The following is a 20,765-nucleotide window of genomic DNA, read 5'->3' as shown; positions in this document are numbered from 1 at the left end:
CTGGTTGGATTTTTAAACCGTGGCGTTGACAACGAAAGTCAGTTGGTGCTTTGGCGAAATGGAAGCGAAAATGAAACAAACAACGAGTTAGCATAAGCGGCGATGATGCTGCTGCTGGTGGTGGTGGTGGTGGTGGCGGCGGTGGTGAGGAAAGCTCTTTTGTCCCCAAACCACGCGAGAGTTCGCTCCAATCTCGGCCGACCACCGATAATATGAGATAAGATGAGATGAGAATCGGGTGTGCGCGAGCGCGCGTGAGTCGAAGGCACCCTGGAACCGAAAACGGACGGCGCCACCAAAAAAGGGACACTTGCCTACTTGTGTATTAACCTCTTTAAATTAACTGAAAAGCGGTTTCGATAGCATCTCTTAGCAGGCTGTGAGGTCACGCCCTGTCCGCTTTCTTCTCCCTTCGAGCGACCGAAAATTTACGTGCTCCGCACGTTTTGACTTTAGAGGGTGCGTGCGTGCATTAGCGCAATGTTCGGCACAGGCCACAAGCCGGCCTCGGCAAGGGACTATTTATTTCCGGACAGACAGGAGCGGCAGCCCCGGGATGGGCGGCTGAGAAAACCGAACGAATGAACGAACGAACGAAAGTGTATTGCTCAGCAATGAATAAATCGTGCGGAAAAGATTAGTTACGCCGTAATGGTGCAATGTGAGGGGCCGGGTGAGAGGAGGAGAACCGGGTGAAGCCCTCACCGACTGTCCTACACGATCGAGAATGGGGCGTAACGGGTTGGCGAGCCAAATTGCTACAGATGCTGCACCGCTGGCCGACGTCGTCCTGCTGATCGAGCAGCAGGAAGCGGATGGTCGCTTTTAAAATGGCCGCATCCTTGATTAAGGGGTTCGCCGTTACGGTCGCTTAAAGCAGCCACTTAAGGACGACTCCAAAAAGGGAGGGGTTTAGGTTCTTCTTCTCCTTCTTCTTTCCTTTTCTTCTTGGCGAAAGGAAAACCGCTGCGTTGGGTACCGCTACGAATGAAATGAGGTTCATTTAGCTAGAGTTGGAAATTCAGTAAATTATATTGCATTATTGCTGCTTGCTGGCAAGCCTCTCTGGTGTGCCGTCGATCATGATGGGCCAGCCGTTCATTTCCGGCAAAAGCTCCTTTGATCTGAATGTGAGAATGCATTGAAGCATGCACGATTATCCGTAATTTCAATTGAGCCACAAAAGAGATTTATCAGAGTACTGATTAGTTGCGATTAGCTTGTTTTGTAATTTAACAAAATGGTTTCAGTAGAAAAAAACCTCTTCCACGTTGGATTTGTGTTGGAATTTAATAATCCTTTCTGGTAGGTGCACCACTAGCAGCCACAATTCTTTGAAGTAGATACATTTCAATACATTTAAATTAACACGCAACACATAGCGGCACATAGGGGAGTCACATTTAATTTTCCCCAAAGCATTCGCTCGGCACTCCAACGGAATGAAAACCACCATCCCCTTGACCATGACCACACGATGCAAGATGAAACGCATAGCGGTTGTTGTGAGAGCAACGACGCAACTGAAGAGACTAAAAATATTCCACCAGCAGCGCACAGGAATAGGTTAAAGGGAAGCATTTTCAGTATTTCAATTGCTTCCTGACTTCAAAAAGGACTCCCCAGAGTGCGAAACCAGCAACAGAGTAGAGAGAGAGAGAGCGAGAAAAGAAAGGGAAATGTGGAACGAAACACACAGTCCAGCGTCCTGGTGGTGGACTATTAGCAAAATTACATTTCCTCTTCGTGTGTCTCGAGAGTTGTTTGAAGTGGCGCGAATGGTGGCCACGCCGAAAAAAAGAGGGAAAACAAGAGAAAGAGAGAGCGAACCACGGCAGCGAAGTCAACAGGACGCGATGCCCTTGAAGTGGCATTCGAGTTGCGTGTCCGGAGGGAGGCTACTGCGACCAAAGATCATGCAGCTCACGAGCCAACGGTCTCGAGGCCAACGATAGGGCAAAACAGTAATTAACTTAATTAGTGAAGCATGACCAACTTCGAACTTTATTTTATCTTTTCCCTCTGCCCTCCATCCCCTTCCGGCGCCTGTCCGGTATGGTCGCTGGCAGGCGGCGTCGCAATTACAAATCTGGAATGCTGCTAGATTACAACTCGTGGAGTTGAGGGAAGAATGGTGCGACGATGACGATCGCAAAGTCCAGGAAAACGGAGCAGCCCATGCCCGAAAAGAACGCGAGAACGCGTCTCCTCGCTACCGCAGAGATGGATGCCGAACGCCGAGAGAAAGGCCAAACCGGACAGCCGGAACATCCCCGGTACCGGCTCCCACAGTCATCAGGCTCGATGAGCCGGCACTCATAATAAATGCCATCTTTTATCTACTTCCAAACCACCCACCTTCCGGCCCCTCCGCTCCTTTTCTCCTCCCACCTCTCGTACTCGTTTCACTTTAAGATTATTGCGCGAGGCCAAGAGCGATGCTTTGCAGCATAACTTTGGCACTTCTGGAGTGGTTCCAATGGTTCCAGTGGTTGTAGTGGATCCCGGAGTTTGGTCGGTCGGTGGCGTCAATTCGCAATCGCCCGTACCGCCCACCACGGTTCACGGTCATTGCTTTCGCTTTCCGTCTCCGCTTCAACCCCGCTCCCCTTGCCACTTGCCCGTGCCTTGTCCTCTGCAATCGCGGTGATGATCAATTCTGGCGGTAATCAAATTTTCATCAACTTTTGAAGTCATCATTCGTGCTTAATCTGAGTGAAAATAAGCGCCCATTTTCATCGCGTCCCTCTGAACACTTGAACACCGGACTGGTGCCCTGAACTGACTGGTGGCTGAACACAGAATAGCCCCCGGCGGCCATTGGTGTTAGTAGCAGCAGCAGCCACCACCACCACCAACACCACGTTGGACTGCCACGGGGCACGTTGCCGTTGCCGTTGAAATGCCGATCGGACCGAACAAGCGAACCGAACCGAAAGGGCCGTGACGGGGCCAAAACTTTTGAAACATGAAGTATTTGCCTAATCGTGGCAGCATAATCGGTTTTGACGTTTATTGCAATCGATGCCTCAAGTTTTCGGAGCCTGGTGTGGCCACGTGATGCGCCGTCGTCGGACACTAAAGCACGCGAACGCAATCGACTACTACTCCAAGGGTCCAAGGTGTGTCCGGCAACAAACACTAATTTGGCTCATTAGAGGTGAACTGGGAGGGGGTGTACCATTTTCCAGAACTCCGAAACAGAAAGCAACAAACAAAAAGCTTCGGCGATAAGCGACCAGCGAAGGCGAGGCCCCGATAAGCAAGATATTTCGGTTATCAACGCTCGCAATGGGTCACCGGGATGGGTGGTACGTGCTAGCGAGAATGATTTCTAGCTTATCCTAGCCGGTTGCGCCGGATTTGCCACTTGCCATTTGCCAAACGGAAACGCTTTCAACGCGGTGGTTCGTTTTCCTTCGATGCGAGAATGGTAGCCGAAGAGTCGCAGATTTAGCTTTTGTTGGTTGTTGTTGTTGTTGTTGGGCATCGATGGATCGATCCAAGATCGATTTGTGCTTCTCGAGACGATGATTGCGTCGTGATGCGAACGAAAAACCAAAGAAACGAACGACGACGACGAGGAAAATGAGAAAACGATGGACCGTGGTGAGACGACGGTTTTTTTTTCTCCACGTCCTTCACGCTGCACGGAAAACAGCAAACACCAGCAAGGCACTCAGCAAGGCCGGCGCGCCTGAACGTGATTAACCGTTTGGGAATTGGTTTTGTAGGTGCTCCATGCGGTGCTTCGGGGGCTGCCACATTGAATTTGGTGGCGGATGATAAACGATGGTGGTGGTGGCGGCAAATTTGAGGGTTCCTGCTCCCTCTTTATTTTTTCTCGTCCTTCCTTACAACGCACCTTCCATCCATCCGAGCAACCTGTTCTTTGTTACATTTGTCCCGGATGAATCCGGGGTTTTTCGTGGAATTGTTGCTCAAAGCAGCTGCTGCTGCTGCTGTTGCTGCGGTGGTAACCATTAATGAGCAGTACGAGCGCAAAGTGAATGTTTGTTTGCGAATGTTATGTGGTAGTGGAGAATCCGAGCATCCGAGGTCTTGGGATTGACGGACCGTGAAGGATATGCGAAGGTTATTACATCTCCTCTCGCATCATCCCTCGCATCGTCAGCTAGTCTAGTAGTCAGAATGAAGAAGTCGTTCTGTCAAAACGTGTGCACGAGCGTGCGCTCTCGTGTGCGTGTGTGTGTGTATGAGTCCAAGGCCTTCTCAGCTCCTCACAAAGGATCAACGGTAGCATCTTCGTCGTCGGTCGGTGGCGGCGTCGCTGCACGTAGGCAGCCCTAATAGGTTTGTTGAGCTTTATGAGCACCAAGCAAATATGATTGTGGTGCCCGAAGAAGAAGTAGAGCCGCTGCTCGCGCCCTACAAGCTACATGCTAGTGGTTGCAGCAAGAGGGAGGCACGTTCTCGTATCCACGAGATCAAACACTTTGAGCGTTTCGTCGGAATCGAAGTGGAAACCAACGCCGACGAAAGCTGCTCTCTGCTGTTGCTGCTGCTGCTGCTGCTGGTGGGGTGGTTCTTGGCTACATAATTTGGGGCGCAGCATTCGGAAAAGATCACAAAGGGAAACCGGGCCGGACCGAACAGCCTGCTGTAGTAGGGTGCGGTAATACCGTGACGCTTCGAGGAACGGCGGTCCGAGTACGGGGAGTAAGTCTTTTGATCGCCTTAATCCATCGGGTTTTTTTTCTTCTGTTGGGCTGCCGTTGCGGGTTCGTTGGTAGGCTGTTTCGTTCGCTGCGGACTTTTGCATAAAATAATACAAATATTTGATTAGGCGCCGTATGATCGCACCGACCGGACCGCTTTCTGGCGAATGCTTGTAAGCGCATGTGTTTGAGTTTTGTAAGAAGAGCGCAGCAACAAAACCTAACAAGCAAACAAGCAAATCAAAAGACGCTCGACGCTCATGGTACATGGTAATGGCGGTAATGGCGTCTAATCAGCGAATACGTGTGAGCGTTTTAATGGTCGATAAATTTCCCATGAAAGCATGTAAAACCCGGAACGGGAACAACGCGGAAAAACCAATTCCGTCTAATAACACCCGGCATACGGGGGTTCATCAATGTTATTGACTCCTACCTCCTAGGCCTCGAGCGCTGTTCCTGTGGAGTGCTGTACCCGTTGGCATGGAGCGGTTGGGGGAGTGATTAGCGTGCGTGTGTGTACAGGTGGGCCGATAACCCGTGGCAACGCCTGACGTGCCTGATGTAATGGGTGGATAATGATATGGGATCGAATCGTTCAAATTGCTGTAGAATGGAAGAGCAAAATCCTCTCAATGTTATTGCCCTACCGGCATGCCGCTAATAATAGCTCGCAGGGAGCGTGATGCGCTGTTGCACGATGCTATCGGGGCGGGGGTGATCATGGGCCATCATGGGGTGTAACGTTTGTTGAGGTTTTTATTTTTACAACGACCGATAAAACATGTGCGGTATGACGCTGCTGGTGGGTTAAAAAAAATACCAGCACGCAATATGCTCCCGTGCCAAAGCACTTCCTGCGTTGGAGTAATTGAATTCCAGGCAAGGGCTTTTTACAATGTTAATTCCAGGGATTTGAGAACGGTTTTAAATTAGAGCGTACACGTGTGTAGGTGTGCGATATCGCCGGTAAACCGCTAATTAGTCGAATCTTGTTTTTCTTCTGAAAACATACGACATTCGCAACCGAAGCAAATAGATGAGATGGAAAAATGTTCATAAATCGGGCCGCTAAAGTTTTTCTTGCGCAAACAAACCTCCGGCCTACCGTGTGTGCGTGTGTTTGACAGTTTCACGTTTGCAAACCGCAAAATGAAACTCAAACATCATGCTTGGATAACACATCAAAGGACAGTTTTGTGTTTGTTTTTGAATTTCCTCCCCATTTCTGATGTGTCTTCATTTCTCACTACATGATTTACCATGTTTGCTGTGTGCTGTTGTGTATGACAAGGACAAAGTTTTAACCCAAATATCGTTTCGTTGCCTTACTCAATTTCATTCAATGTACATTACCGTTATCACGTTTCGAAATCAGTATAAGGTAATAAAAACGTATTGCTGACGCTGCAAGTAATGCATACGAAATGCCAGCTAAAGACCGGACTTTGTGCAAACATCGGGAAGAAGTTTATGATGAGACTCTCAAAAGCTTCGCTTTCAACACTTCCACCCTGCACCATCGATTCCATGAACGATTCAAGAGCTTTTGTGCCAAGATTTGCATACCTTAATACCCCGGACCACGCTTTCGAAGCTGCGCTTTCCCGTTTCGGTTTCACCACCTAACGGTTCCTAACAGGGCCGACCGACCATAATTAATGCGTAGTTTTTGCATATTTAGCGACGACGAACGAAGCAGTTGCACTTGCACGTTGCAGTGGGAAGTGGGAGAATGGGGGAAATTAGTTTTCTTAATTCATTTCCGTTGACAAATTCATCTTCGCAGCGAGTCCGCCAGCGAAAGCCAACAAACACAACCGAACTCGACCACCGCACACCAGGGACACAACTCGATTGGCCGTTGTTGCTGCTGCTGCTGGTGCTGAACTAATAAAAAGCAAACACTCACGGATGGCTTTTTCGTGCTGATTGTGCTGCAGCCAGTGGGGTTTTGCAGATGCTGCAAAGCATTCTAGAGAAGACAGTAGATTGCTCAGCGTTCGCCGGTGGAATGTTTCATAAATCCTGGTGCGCTGGTACTTTGCCGTGCCCCGCGTACGATCCAATTTCGGGTGCAACCGGGTTCCTAGGTGACCGCTACCGTCGAGACATGATGATTCATCACACCACCTAATTCCACCCCAAAGTCGCCGGCGGTGGCGTGAGTGAGAAGCAAAAGTTTTGTGTATTCGGTAGCCTTTCGGGTGCGCTGGTTTAACGGCATCACCATGGCGGCCAGTGTGCAATAATGGCGGCTGGCCCCGCTGAACGGGGACCAGTTGGATGCCCTGCAACAGTGACCCCAGCGTCGGGGCACAAGGAGCACATCAATGGCAGACAACATAACTTCTCCGCAACAAGACAAGGGGGGAAGGTGATGTGTGCGAACGATGCTGTGCTATGTGCTGTTGTGGTGTAGCTCTGATGAAACTATTTCCTCACGACTGCACACTCGCGAGAGAATTACGATGCGAAATAATTGAATTATGGGTTTTGGAAGTTCGGAATTTGCCTTATACCGGTTTCGGTCCTGTCTTTTCCAGCGATCGTTAAATCGCGAAGCATGCCATTCGCAGCGGAGGTCGCCATGGATACCGGCATAGAGCCCTCTGGAAACCGTCCTCTAGGTTGCCTGTGTGTTGACCGCTTTGCTAAGCAAAGATTTGATTTTGCGAGCACTCCGAGGTTCGTTTCACTCGGAGTTTATTGTTTTTTGAAACGAGGTTTCCAAGACCAACACCACTTGGTTGAGATGAAAGTAACACGAAAGAACATTATGACGACGCTTATTCATTTAACGATGAGAAGGTTTCCTCCGAGGCACAAAAATCTCATAACACCAATTGGTTGGACACAATTCGCCATCCGTGTGCCCTGCGGTGACACTGGCATGGGTGCGTCCAGCTTAATTAACCCTTCCAAACGGCAACGCTCGCTGTCGCTTGACATGTGAGCACTCGGTTCCGGTGGCACCGCTGTCGAAGGAAGGATTGCAACCTAACAACAATTTAATTACACTGCGCACACAACGTTGGTTGACCATTTGAAGTCATTAAAATTTCAAATTTGAATATGGTACAGCAGCTGCCCCAGCCCCGGCATCACCTGGCGTGTCCGTGGCGGTGCGTTCTACACCTTGGCGTCACAGTGAAGCTGGCACGCGGTCGTACTGCTGCTATTGTTGTTGCTGCTGCCGGTGCTGGTGCTGGTGCTACGCTTCATCACAACCACAGTGCAACGGAAGGACACGATTATGATGGTGGGTGCCAACAATAACAATCGGACGTGCGCACCATTTTGTGCACCGTGGTGGCAGCTCGGAGCTGCCGAGCCCGGAAAAATCGAGGCAAGCTGGTTAATTAATGTCAATCAATAAATGATAAGCAGACATCAAAAATGTGTTTGTTGCGAAACTAATTAAATATTCACAGCCCTGCACCGGTGCCTGTAGGTGGTGGTGGTGCCTGTTACCGTGTGCCGGAGCACTGGTTATTTGCTTGTTAAATGGTGAACAAAAATTAAATAATCCACCGTGCGGCCGGCCGCTGCATCCGCTCTAGTGCTGTAGTGACCGATACGCAAAAGCAGATGGGGCCGATCGAACGCGCACACAACGCAACAACCCTGCAATGCCTCTATCAACATTACTTGTGCGTTGGGGAGAGGGCCAGGGATCAATCATCCTCTCGATAAACATACCGTGCGGTCACGCACAAACACACACACACACACACACAACGCCAGGATAATCATTTTGGTTCGCATTTAGACAACAAACACGCGAGTAACAGTATGCAAGCGGCTATGCAGCAGCACGCAACGCCTCAGCACTCGCTCAGCAATTAACCCTCTAACATGTTTTCGGACGAATTCGTTTTGTTGATTCAGCAATTATTGTGCGGCATATGCATACAATGCATAATGCATTCGTAGCTATTACCATTAAATTATAAAAAAGGATTCTGCGGTTTTTTTTATTTTGCGTTTTCCGCTTCCGTGGTCCATCATTAGCAAACAAGCGTTATTGAAATGGTGGACTTTTTTTTAATAAAAAAAAACCGCATACCAGCAAATTACTTGTTTGTTTAGGAGTCGAACTCGATCCAGAGTACATAAGTTCCCCTCCAAGTTTATCGGCAAAACTATGGAAACCCGAAGATTATGAGCCAGAGGAAAACCACAGACAACTCGCTATTCGTTGTCGTTGGAAAAAGGAAAAGCTTCCTCCTCTTGGTGCCACGGACCGGACCTGTTCCGAATTTCCATATATTTTAGTGGAGAACATGGCAGTGGCATTGCCGAGGCAGGCGACCATTCGACCTCCCTGCATTCTGCGCTTAGAACGTGCGCTCCTGCTCATTGTGCGGCTTGTCGCGCAGTGTTTGCGGCGGTAATTATTAATTTCGGTCACGAGTACGTTAATGACTGCGCTGGGTAGGTTAATTGACGTGTGACGCCGGAAGAAAATCTCGAACCATTCTTGATTAGCGGGAAGCGGCTGGCTCGTACCTATATACACCCGCAAAAAGGTGTGGGACGTGCTTCAGCGGGACGTGAAATGTAATTAATTCATAACTCGATGCACGATGCTCGATGCCGCGACCGACCGACGGGCTGGCCGTGACGACAACGTCACGACGACGTCACTGTGACGTCAAATCACGTGATGTAAGTGGTTGCGTTTAGCAAATTTCACTCTCCCTCCAACAGCATCAGTAGCAGCAGCAGTCAATTTGCTGTTATACGCTTTGGACAAAAGTCACAAAAAGTACTTCAAGGGAAGTATAGACCAACACACACACACACGGACACACACACACGCATACACACATGCACGCACGTGCGCACGTAAAGACGCTTCAATGAAGATTTGTGGTCCAATCACAATACTCACCACAGCGCCACATACATATTCGGTTATCTCTGGTGAGTTCAAAGTAGGTAGCGCCAAACGTGCGGTTCCAGGGAGCGAGGGTCAATGTGATACATGGCGGCCCGCGCGACTTTGGCCCCACTTACTTATGCACCATTTTTATGCGTGAGCACCAAATGAGCGCTGAGCTGCCACGTGGTGGAAGGTCAGGAGACGGGGCCAAATGTCAGCCACATGGCCTTGGCAGTACCGTACGCGGTTCTGGCCATTTTACGTAAATCATATTCCATCACCCACACCCGGCACAACGCCGCGAACGGTGCAGAACGTAAGTAACGACCGCTCGACCGCCGACCTCTCCCGAGACACACACACACACACGCGCACGCACACGGATGGCAACTGCTGAGCCTTCTGGCCGGGGCCTCCCAGAAGACTAATTCGTCATACGCAGCCCCAAAAACCGGGGCACACATACGGAAGGCACACGTACGTACAGTGCGGTACTCGCAGCTGGCAGCTTTCCGCGCTTTTCGTGAGTTAGTGCGATGAACTTGGGGAGTTGTTTTTTTTTTACGTTGCTTTTGCTTTCGCGAAACAACATTTTCGGGAGGTTTTTGTCGCTGAAACACATCCTCCCAGTGGACCGCATGTGCGGGCTGTGTGTGTGTGTGTGTGTGTGCACGCGCACTGTGGCGCCATTTTAGAAAATGGGGATGCGGTGCGGTGACCCTTCCTTCCTTCCTCCCTTCACGACACACACACGCACGCACGCATGGGGAGATGCAAATGGGAAGCCAAATTGTGAGCAAATTGAAAACAAGCTCGCATGGAGCATGGATCACTGCCGGAGGTTGACTGGCTGGCAGGCGGGCAGGCTGGCCACTGGTGTGTCGTGTCGGCTTCTCCTGCGTCGCCGTCGAGAATGCGTTTCCACATTTTCCGGCCCGGGGGTTTATTTTTTCCTCCTCCTTCGCACATGGCAATCTCATGGCTTTGTGATGGAATTCGTGGCGTGGCGTGGCGAGGCGTGGCAAAGGGATGACTGGAGGTCCCCCTGCGTCGTTCGTCACCCCGCGAGCCCCTTTGCTGACGGCGCACGTTCCGGCCATACGGTTCCGTGGTCTCCGGGGCTCCGGGCACCCGGTTTTTTTTTACCGGGGTGGGGGCTTTGGAACTGGCAGCAGATGAATCCCGATAAGTCGCGTATTCAAATACATATTTTCACATTTCTCGCATCTCGTCCATTCCCGCCTTCACACACACACACATACACACACAGACACACACGCACTAGAGGGGCTTTGGAAGAGCGAAAAACGAAGAACGTTCTGTGTTGTCGCCTGTGGTGGAGGCGCCGTTGCGGTGTGGTTGGCGGTAGCGGAACGATATCATCACGTTTGCCACTGGCTGCCGGGATGATGCAAGGGGTTAAAAGGGGTGGCGGTCCGGCGAGAGAGGAGGATGAATAGTTTTATTATTCGTCACTTTGCATATCCAAAGGGCCATAGGAAATCGCAGCCAGCCATCATCCACCAGCAGCCAGATCTCGGGAAAGCGAAAACGAATGGCGTGATCTCGGTGGCACATGTAATCGCCTCGGCATGCCTGGGACTCGGAGTTTTGTGCCTAAGTAATCAACTCGAGCCGCAAACGCAAACGCAACCAAATGTTCGCCTCCCTCCATCAAACGGAAATGAAACCAAAACCCGAAATTGTATCGCCGAGTGAATCCCGATGAATATCATTTTGTTTTCACCCTCCCACGAGAAGCTCAGCACGTTTCTCTCGTTCTCTCTTTCTCTCTCTCTCTCTCTCTTGAGCGCGCACTCTTTTTTTAGATCCGTTTGAATTCGCTGGCATGCCATGCTTTATGCTGCGTCAAAAACCAACGCATCAACGAACCATCGAAGGAGGCGAATGTCCGGAAAATGATTTCATAAAAAATCCCCCTCTGCTCGAATTCTAAGAATTTTGTTAAAAGTCGATTGCGTCTTTTGACAAACATAATTCAACATAATTACCGAGCCGAGGGCCAGATGGTGAATTAATCATTTCACTTGGGGCCTTGGGGACACTCGAGCAATAGGGAAGTCAATTGAAGGGCCAGCGACCGACCGTCGACCGTCGACCAATTTCGCAGTCGAACGCGCCAAAGATCACACCAGTCCAGTCCCCGAGACACACGCACGCGCACACACACACACACACACACACACACACACACACACACTTTGGGTGCTTCGAGTGAGTAAATAATGTTTATTGACGAAGACGCCCACTCGAGAGGAAAGTGCGCTCGAGCGTCCTCGACATAATGCTTCGCCTGCGCACTCCGCCGCATGCTTTTCGCTCGCTCCTACTTCCGCCCTCGCTTCCGATCGCACCGATATGGACACAGCGCCAAGGACAACGGGAGGCGCTATCATCAGTCGCTAGCGATACGGTACGATGTTCTTCCTAAATCATACCAGCACGGCCACCTCTCATCGCCATCGCCATCATCAACGTCCTTCTCGATCATCTTCAGCATCATAATCGCCACCTCGTCAACACCCCCGGTAATGGTCCGGCTCCGACGCCAGCTAATCGGACACAGTTTTATGCGTTCTTCGTTTCTTCGCGCTTGACGGACCTTCCTCTCTCTTTTTCTCTTTATCTCTCTCTTTTCTACCAACACACCTGTCACGTAAAGTTCCGCCAAGAGAGAGAGAGAGAGAGAGAGCGAAAAAGAGAGTGTTGGACGCCGAGGCCGGCCGAAAAACTTTCCGTGGAGCCGGTGTGCTTGGCGAATTGTGTGACTCCAACAGACCAACGATCGACCGACCGACCGATTGACCCTTCACGTACTTGTTGACCACCCTCACCGCCGTCCTCGACACCTCGTGAGTCGTGGGCTGAAGGACCTTACTTGACGGCCGCGGTGGCCTTGGGTCTTGGGTGTCCACACGTACATCAAACATTCCGACCAACTTTCGGTGCTTATTGCTCGGCACACAAATCGGACTTCGGCCGGCGGGATGCGTCGTACGTGTGTTGGCACACACCGCGGACATGTTCGGTGGAAAAATGGGGAAAAATATCTTCACAACACACAGACACACTTACGGTTGCCAGCTTACGGTAACAGCTTTTCGACCGGTAACCGGTTGGAATGAATGAACACAAAAAAGAAAAGTCTTTTGGCAACCTGCTCCATCCGGTCGGTTGGTCGGTCGTACGAAATTGAATTCACAGACCGGGGGCCGGTCGGTCGTGTACCGGTGGCTGGTTTTAGGCCGTTAACGATGGTGACTGGAAACGATGTAATATTGCCTTTTCTCCACCGCGCTCAATTTCATGTGTCGCACTTTTCGCATACGGTTTAATGTGGTAGCATTTCTCGCACTCAAAAAAAGGAGAAGCGCAAAACGTTGAACCGGGAATGAGTCACACGGGAGGAACAAATTTAAAGGCACAGCGCACACACCAACACGAATGACATGCATGCCCGGGCAGCCGTACCGGAAACAATCGTTGGAATGTGTTTGGCCCCGCCCCGGAATGCCAGTAAAAGTGCCAGCGGCTCGTTGTCAACCGAGCCAAAGAGAAGCCGAAAACAAACGGGGAAGGAACGGTGTAAAGCACTTTTCAAAACGGATACTTTGACATATAAATGCGCGGGGTCGGCAAAGAGGGGGGGGCTTGTGTGGGGGTAACAGAATAAAGATAACAATATTCTTATTTACTTTTCCCGTTTCTTTTGGTGTTTTTCTTTCTCCGACAGCTTCGCTTCCGGTGTCACCGAGAGGACGCCACCATCATCATGCCGCCCATCATGCTCTGATACTCATCCGCGTAATGAACACGTTTTTGTTTACGTTGTTGTTTTTTTTGGTTGTTTTTCCTTTCCACAGCAAAAGCCCGGGCTCGTGCCAGCATACACACACATACACAGACAGAGAGTGTACGAAATGACGTTGTGTTCGTTGCGATGATTATGAATCCTTCCTTCCTGCCTGCCAGGAGCGAGAAACACACACACACAAGCAGAGCCAGTCGATCATTAAAGTGAACACTTTTCCGCTTAAATAAGCAGCCGCGGGCCGTGATGTGATACCGTGATTTTCGCGTGTTGCTTCCCCTTCTTCTGTCGGTACGGATGGTGGTGATGGTGGTGATGGTGGGTAGTGGGTGGTGAAAGAGCATCGTTACGGTTAAAGCGTCGCCCGGCACACCGTCACCGACGACGGCGGCAGCAAATTGAATTGTCATCATCGAAGTCCCGTCATCGAAAGTGCTCGTGTTGTTGGTGTTGGTGACCAGAGAGCGACGAGCAAAGAAATGGCCCCCGAATGGCCAGGACACGGACCGCACCGAGTGTAATTGCGGATAATTGTGAAAATAGGTCCGGGGCGCGAAGCCAACGCCGTGTCCAATCGCCGTGCAATCGGTCAGTTTTTGGGGTGCGAAGCCGCGGTGGACGGTGGCGTTCGGTGTACCGGTCACGCATTACGATGATCTGCATACCCGGGGCCAGGAGCCTGTCTGCAGCCCTCGCCCAATCAAGCCAAACGTTTACGCGGTTGCTGAACGCTTGAAGACCGAAAATTAAAACTCAAACACAATTAAAATCCACACGGAAAATCCGGTGACGGAAATTCATTAACCGCGGTCACACTCATACACACACATACACACAAACATTAAGCACCCTCGGGGGCAAATTATCCTTTATCAACAGACCGGGCCAGACGATTGCGTGTGCGAGTCGCGTGCTGTAATGCACACAAACCACCGCCACCCTTCGAGCGGTTGATGATGATAGGACCTTGTGCAAAAAAAAAAAAAACAGCAAACCCAGCAGTCGAGGACACTCAGAGTAACGATGGCGATGGTGAGGTGGTTAATGATATGCGATGGTGATTGGAATTTTTCCGTTAAATAAATATTTTGTAATAATGCGAATATCGTTCCGCTTCAGAAGACTTTCCTGGTGTTAATGATGATGGCCAGTGGTGGTAGCGGTTGTGTTGGTGCTGCTGATGGTGATGCTGCGGTGAAATGTGGTGTTCAGGGAAACGTGCGCTACGTTAGCTTTTACGGTGCATTGCTCCGTCGTGTGTCAGGTGACGCAGCAGAAGCGCAGAACCAACAGGAAGGTCAGCGCCGTCCGATTCCGATGGTAATTGCTTAATAAGTGGCGTTCGAATAGGTGTTTTTTGGATGGAAACGAAAGTAAACGCAAGTTAATCCAAGTGCACAAGTGCGGTTCGAGTGTGCGCTCAAGTGTTTCGTGTGTGTGTGCGTGTGTGCGTGTTCACGTCGTTGTAAGTGCGGTTTTTGTGTCTCAGTGTTTGCTCGATCGTAGTAGCCATTGTAACTCCGTGCTGGTTCCGTGGCTCCCGTGGTTGATAGAAGCCGAGCGTGTTAGTGTTCGTGTTGTTAGTTGGTCAAGTGTCCTGTTGACCACCCCCTCCCCGCTTCTAAAATAACCGCTATCAGTTGGCGTGGGGAAAGGGTTTTCGGTTTTGTTTTGAATTTAGCATAATTCCGCTGCCGCAACCGAACGATCCGAGAGCAATCGGGATGGAACTGCGGCAGCACCGATCGATGCACCAGAGAGTCCTTCGATGGATTGCCGTCGTCGTCGCGATGCTGATCATCACGCCGTCCGTGCTGCGTGCCGAACCCGACACACAGATATTCCGAGTGGATCCACTAGGTAACTATCGACTACATCCTCACCTTATTAAACAATATTATTCATATTTTAGCATGTTTATTTAGTTTCTAGTTAAAATCGCCATAAATGAGCAAATTGTTTGTCACATTTTTACTGCATTTGAATGTTCATGTAACATTTGCTTGATAGTGAGCGCCAGCAACCAAATCAAATTAAGACCGTAATTTTGTTCGTTGTATGAGCCTTGTTCGCTTGGTAATGGATGCGTCAGATGTTTGACTGTAATATTTAGTAGGCTGCGATTAGTTAAATGGTACCGAGCAAAGATTTTTTCTTCTCTAAACTTAGCTTTTCAACTCTACCGGTTGTGACGAAATGACTGTATGAAGAACAATTTACCCTCGCGATCTGATCGGTAGTGAGCAACCGTAATTGTTTGACCAACTCGTTGTTTGGCGAACAATTTGCCCATGTGTGGGGAGCTTAAATGGTTATCGAACAGCAAACAAATTAAAGTTGCTCCTACAAGTTTGATTTCCGATTTGATGCAGAACCTAGTAGGCCACCGGGCACCGGAATACGGTCAGCCGGAGAGTCACTGTTTTAGTACGCGGCGATACCATAAATCGCCGGCTTGCCGGATGTGTTGGTTACATGACCGCGCACTTCGCAAATCATTTCGCGATTTGTAACAATCCCCCGGGGGGGCGGAATTTGAGTGCGAGAGGCAAACCGGATGGTCCGGACAACAGTTGAATGAACTGATTCCTATCGCTTGCATCCTATCCGGCGAGCACTGTACGGCTCAGAATGGAACGGAACAATCGATTATGCTGGGCAAGGCTGGGCTGCTGCACTGTTGGTCTGCTGGGGAACTTAGGCATGATTAATGGATGGTGCGCCTGCATGGGAAGGAGATGATAGCAATGCAATGCATCATCGTCGCAATCATCATTATTTTCACCAACCTGTCAGTGGTACATGGTCACCGTCCACCATTAGGACCAGCTCAGTGCCCGGGTTGAAGCGAGTAGCAGCAGCAGCAGCAGTAGCACAAATACCATCAAACCCCCCGGACTATAGAACGATCAATTAAGCATGTCCGGCGAGGTGCTTGCGAGCTCGAGTTTGACTGCAAGTCACCCAATTTACGATCATATTATGGCGAGCGCAAAGGATTACAAGAGAAGCAAGCAAACGGAAAGCTTAAAATCACAAAACTTGTGCTGCAGCAACTCTATCAAGAATCAAGCGCGATGCGAATGGTCAAGCACTAATGAAGCAATAGGGGCAGCTTCAGTTCCCGTGCGGCTCCGGATTGCTAAATGAGGATAATTATATCATCCCTCTTCCATGAACTCATGCCTTCTTCAGTGAAGACTTTTTAATTGACTTCGATTAATACGCAAATCCTAGGCCAACACCGGATTTTCCCGTTCCCCGGGAACTTGCAAACAGCAGCAAGGAGAAAAGTTTTCTGGAACGGAAATCACAAAAACCGTTTCGGTTTCGACCGCAAATGACCATCCACTCTCTTGCTCGTCCATCGTTATCCATCAACGAACAGCAACAGCTCGGACCTTTGGAAGGGGAAGGTTTACACAATTATAAGAGGGAAGCTTTTCAGCAGAAATCCGTTTCCGGCAGCTTGGTTGCTGCTGGTTTTTTGGTGAAGAGTGACGGGCAGAATAGTTTTCGCAAACTTTTCATTCAGCAATACCAGCGTTAATGCGTGAGAGCGAGCGAGAGAGAGAGAGAGAGAGAGAGAGAGAGAGAGAGAGAGAGAGAGAGAGAGAGAGAGAGAGAGAGAGAGAGAGAGAGAGAGAGAGAGAGAGAAAGAGAGAGTGAGAAAGAGAGAAAGAGAGTGAGAAAGAGAGAGAGAGAGAGAGAGAGTGTGTGAGAGAGAGAGAGAGCGAAGCAACGTTAACGGAACAAAAACCCTTCCCCCTCTTCCTAGCGCGAAATGAAAACGAATTTTCCACGACCACCAAACACCAAGTTAACTCGGTAGTTTTTCACGATCCCACCGGGCCGATACCGGGGGCCGACGTTACGTTACGGATTGATGCACCCGATACCCGGATTCGTACCATAAAGTTGTGCCGGGCATTCGAGAAGAATTATAATTTCATTTAGCACTCACCCGGCCCTCCCAAAACTACCGAAAATGCAAATCTGATCCAAATTTGGACATTTTTCATGCCTTTGGTGCGATGACCACTCGGGACGGGCTCGGGAAGGGTGAAGGGCGAAACGAGGAAGACGACCCCGACGGTCGACCCCAACAGGGGCTACGGGTACGGGTTTCCGAAACTTTATCGACATCTTGTTTTTCCTTCCTTTGCTTGCTTTCCTTTCCGTCCGTTCTTAACACTGCTGCTGCTGCTGCTGCTACAGGGTTCGGGGTTTGCAACATCGAGCGGTTTGGAGCCTTGTTTGCAAACTATTATCCTACGACGCTTGTCCCGGTACCTAAGCAAACGCCCATACCTGCTACCCTTTGCACATACACACACACAAAGACACACACGTTGAGACCGGCACAACGTCATCTGATTGTATGCTCATCGGGTAGAGAAAGCCAAAATCAGCAACAAATGAAATACAACAACCGGCGGCTATACTACTTTCTAAAGCATGTTTACATAGGCTCCTGATGCTTCTCGTTAGGAAGGTCCGAGAAAGGGCGGGGGGGGGAGGGGTGTACGAGGAGGAGGAAGGTGTGCGTCATTGGACGAAACTTTCATTTTCCTCTCTTTTTTTACCAGGCCTCCATTTTTGGTTGCCTTTTGCCATTTCGTACTGCCAGAGCCAGAGAGCGAAAGAGAGAGAGAGCGATGAGCAAAAGTTGTGGGCACCAATTCTTGGCAGACACGTACGGCCGTTCGGTCTACCGGAAAGGCCGATGCCGAATTGGTTGGTGGCCCCCTTCCCCTTCCCTCTCTTGACCTTGGAAAGTAATACATACCACTTCGTTAGCTTTGGCCTGTCGTCGTCGGCTATCCGCCATGACGAACTTTACGAAGTTTTGCGGTTTCTCCTCTAACCCTGTCCAACAACTTCTCGACCTCAGCATTCGCATTGGGATTGGGATAGCAGCAGTGGCTACTGGATCACTGCTAACTGGATCATAATTAATATCTAAACCCCGCGGTACTAGTGTGTGCGAATCGGAATGCATTAATAATGAAATTATTTGCATAGTGGTTGAAAAAATCCCTTTACACAAACTCGCAACGCTTCTTTGAAATGAAATTATCACCCTGCAAAGGGTTGGCTCCTCTCGAACAGACTTCCGGTCCGAGGGAATTTGAATGAAATGCACCCAAAGTGCAATTGTCATAATTCAGAGCTCAGAAGCGCACTTCAGAGCTACCGCTGCAGATGGCGCAACGGCGTGAAGCATGAAAGAAGTGAAGTAGTTCCGATGGACGAAGCTATATATATAAAATGTCCACTGGTGTTCATTCCCATTTTGTGGACATTACTCATCACCGTAGAGTAGAGGGTGCGCGAGCGCGCGCACAATACAGATAAGGACGAGGGTGCGCGACTCGTCGTTAGTGCCGCTAACTCACTGGCGCGGGACCATATTTCGACTTCACACTCCGTTGCCTGGGTCTCTTCGCTCTCTCTCTCTCTCTTCGCTAATCCTTTTTCCCAACGGTGACCGATTGGACGGACCATAAACGGACAAACGGTTGACCAGCGCTCGCGAGCAGTGAACGGCGTCCGTATTAATGCATTGCCAGGCGAGAAGGATTGTCATTTTATTACGAAACAGTTGGGGGGTGTGGGGGGCATCCACCTCGGTTATCCTTCTCCCGACCGATGATCTATCTGTAATGTGGTTGGATGACTTCGAAAGATGACTTTTTATTATGTTTGAACTGGTACCCCATCAGGGGGCCCTGAGAGAGGGGCAAATGGCAAGTGGTTACCACCACGAGGGGGCGATTCGCCGAGTAAGCACTTCCGGGCATGCCGGGTGCCCCATTCCACGATTCGTTTCAACAAACCCGCTTTTTGCCCTTTTTGGTGGTCATTTTACAAACCAACCCAAGGCACACCACCCTTCGCCTTTTTACGTTGCGTGCTCCGATGAACTACTTCCGAAGATACCATAGAGCATAGACCTCGTTGGAGGATGCCGTCCCCGGGAGTTGGAATACAATGCGAAGGAAGCAGTTTTTGGGGCAGGCAGAGAAGAGTCCGAAAGAGGCTGGGATTGATTAAATTTACGATGTCATCCCACTGGCACATACATACACCGACACACCGACAGACTGGCAGTGGGCAGTGGCGAAGGAGGGCGTATACCCATCTGCACAGCGTCTGATAAAGGATTACGGATTAAATCTACTGCCAGCGTCGACCGCTTTTAACATGTAACTGAATTATGTAAATGGAGTCTTGTACCTCACTCCCTGTTTCGCTCACACACTCTCTCTCGTGCTCTCTCTCTTTCTCTCGCTCACACTCTCTTTGTCTGTGTTTTTCGCGTTGGCACTATCTTTCCTTTACTAGCACTCGATTCGATTTTCCAGAGGGCCAGCTGCTTGACAACGTAGGGCTGTGCCAATGCCGCACCAAGTGACCGGACTTGAATTGTGGGATTCACCAACGGGCGTGTGTGTGTGTTTCCAACTCCAACGTATGTTCCACACCGTTGCTCGGTTTTGGTGTGAACCGACCGTACCGACGAATCCCGGGGTTTTTTTTTTCTCCATCGAAGGGGTTTTTCCCATCCAGTTCCAGTTTGTTGTAGAACCATTCGTTCGACCATAACTTGGCCTGGGAGTCTCACTGCCTTTCGCGCCTCTTCACGCCCAGGCTCAGACTCAGGCTCAGGATCAATCGACCGTCTGTGACATCGACCGGAAGTGGGATTACGATGTTCAACTGTTTTCGAGAAACGGAAATAGAGAGATAGCAAGCAAGCAAGAAGAGAGAGAGAGGGTGAAAATATAAAAGAAATCTGCCAACCAGCTTTGTGGGAGCTCAAAGCTGATCTACAAAGGGGATAACATTCACATTTTTATCGCTCCAGCTGTTCGTCGTCGTCGTCGTCGGCGTCGTCGTCATCGCTACTTGCCAACGAACGTTTTTCGAAACGAAAATAATGAAAGCGTAACGTGAAGCGGCTCCAAGGAAACAACCTTGCAAGCCCTGGCGAGCCTTTTGGTAGCTGGTTTCTCGAGCCCTGGTCGAGTTTCAATCCCGCGTACTGTCGCTTCCGCTGACGTACTGCTTAAAGTGGAACAACGCAACCCCAGAGGAAAAGAGGGGGCTGGGAGCTGCACTTGAAAAGCTTGATTTATCTCCGGTCCTCACCAAATACCTCGGCCTCGGCCGTACTTTAAGGCGTCTCATCGAAGCGATCAACTCCTGTTACAATAAATCTTGGAACATTTAAAACTTTCCGCCCCCGGTTTCCCAGCCACCCCAGAGCTGGCCCCAGGAACAAACTGGTGCCTGGTGTTGGTGGGCCTAGGTGATAAATAAACAATTCTCGAAAAGCGTTACGAACGGAATTTCTACCACC

General features: G+C 50.0%; 2 protein-coding genes across 3 annotated transcripts in view; one reads left to right on the top strand and one right to left on the bottom strand.

The window, feature by feature from the left end:
- Positions 1 to 20,765, bottom strand: part of LOC125949769 (26S proteasome non-ATPase regulatory subunit 8) — a 594,091-nt gene that overhangs the window by 361,625 nt on the left and 211,701 nt on the right. The window lies entirely within an intron of this gene.
- LOC125949732 (protein eva-1) overlaps positions 1 to 20,765 on the top strand; it is a 107,221-nt gene that overhangs the window by 13,380 nt on the left and 73,076 nt on the right. The window contains exons 2-3 of one of the 2 annotated variants that reach the window (XM_049677050.1): positions 13,452 to 13,501; positions 14,519 to 15,259. In XM_049677050.1, coding sequence (XP_049533007.1) covers positions 15,124 to 15,259 — 136 coding nt within the window. In that variant the 5' untranslated portion in view covers positions 13,452 to 13,501; positions 14,519 to 15,123. The remainder of the gene's footprint in view (positions 1 to 13,451; positions 13,502 to 14,518; positions 15,260 to 20,765) is intronic. The other variant, XM_049677051.1, reaches the window with a different exon arrangement.

This window comes from Anopheles darlingi, chromosome 2 (genome assembly GCF_943734745.1).
Source record: "Anopheles darlingi chromosome 2, idAnoDarlMG_H_01, whole genome shotgun sequence".
NCBI lineage: Eukaryota > Metazoa > Arthropoda > Insecta > Diptera > Culicidae > Anopheles > Anopheles darlingi.
This window is presented reverse-complemented; position numbering and strand designations above follow the sequence as displayed.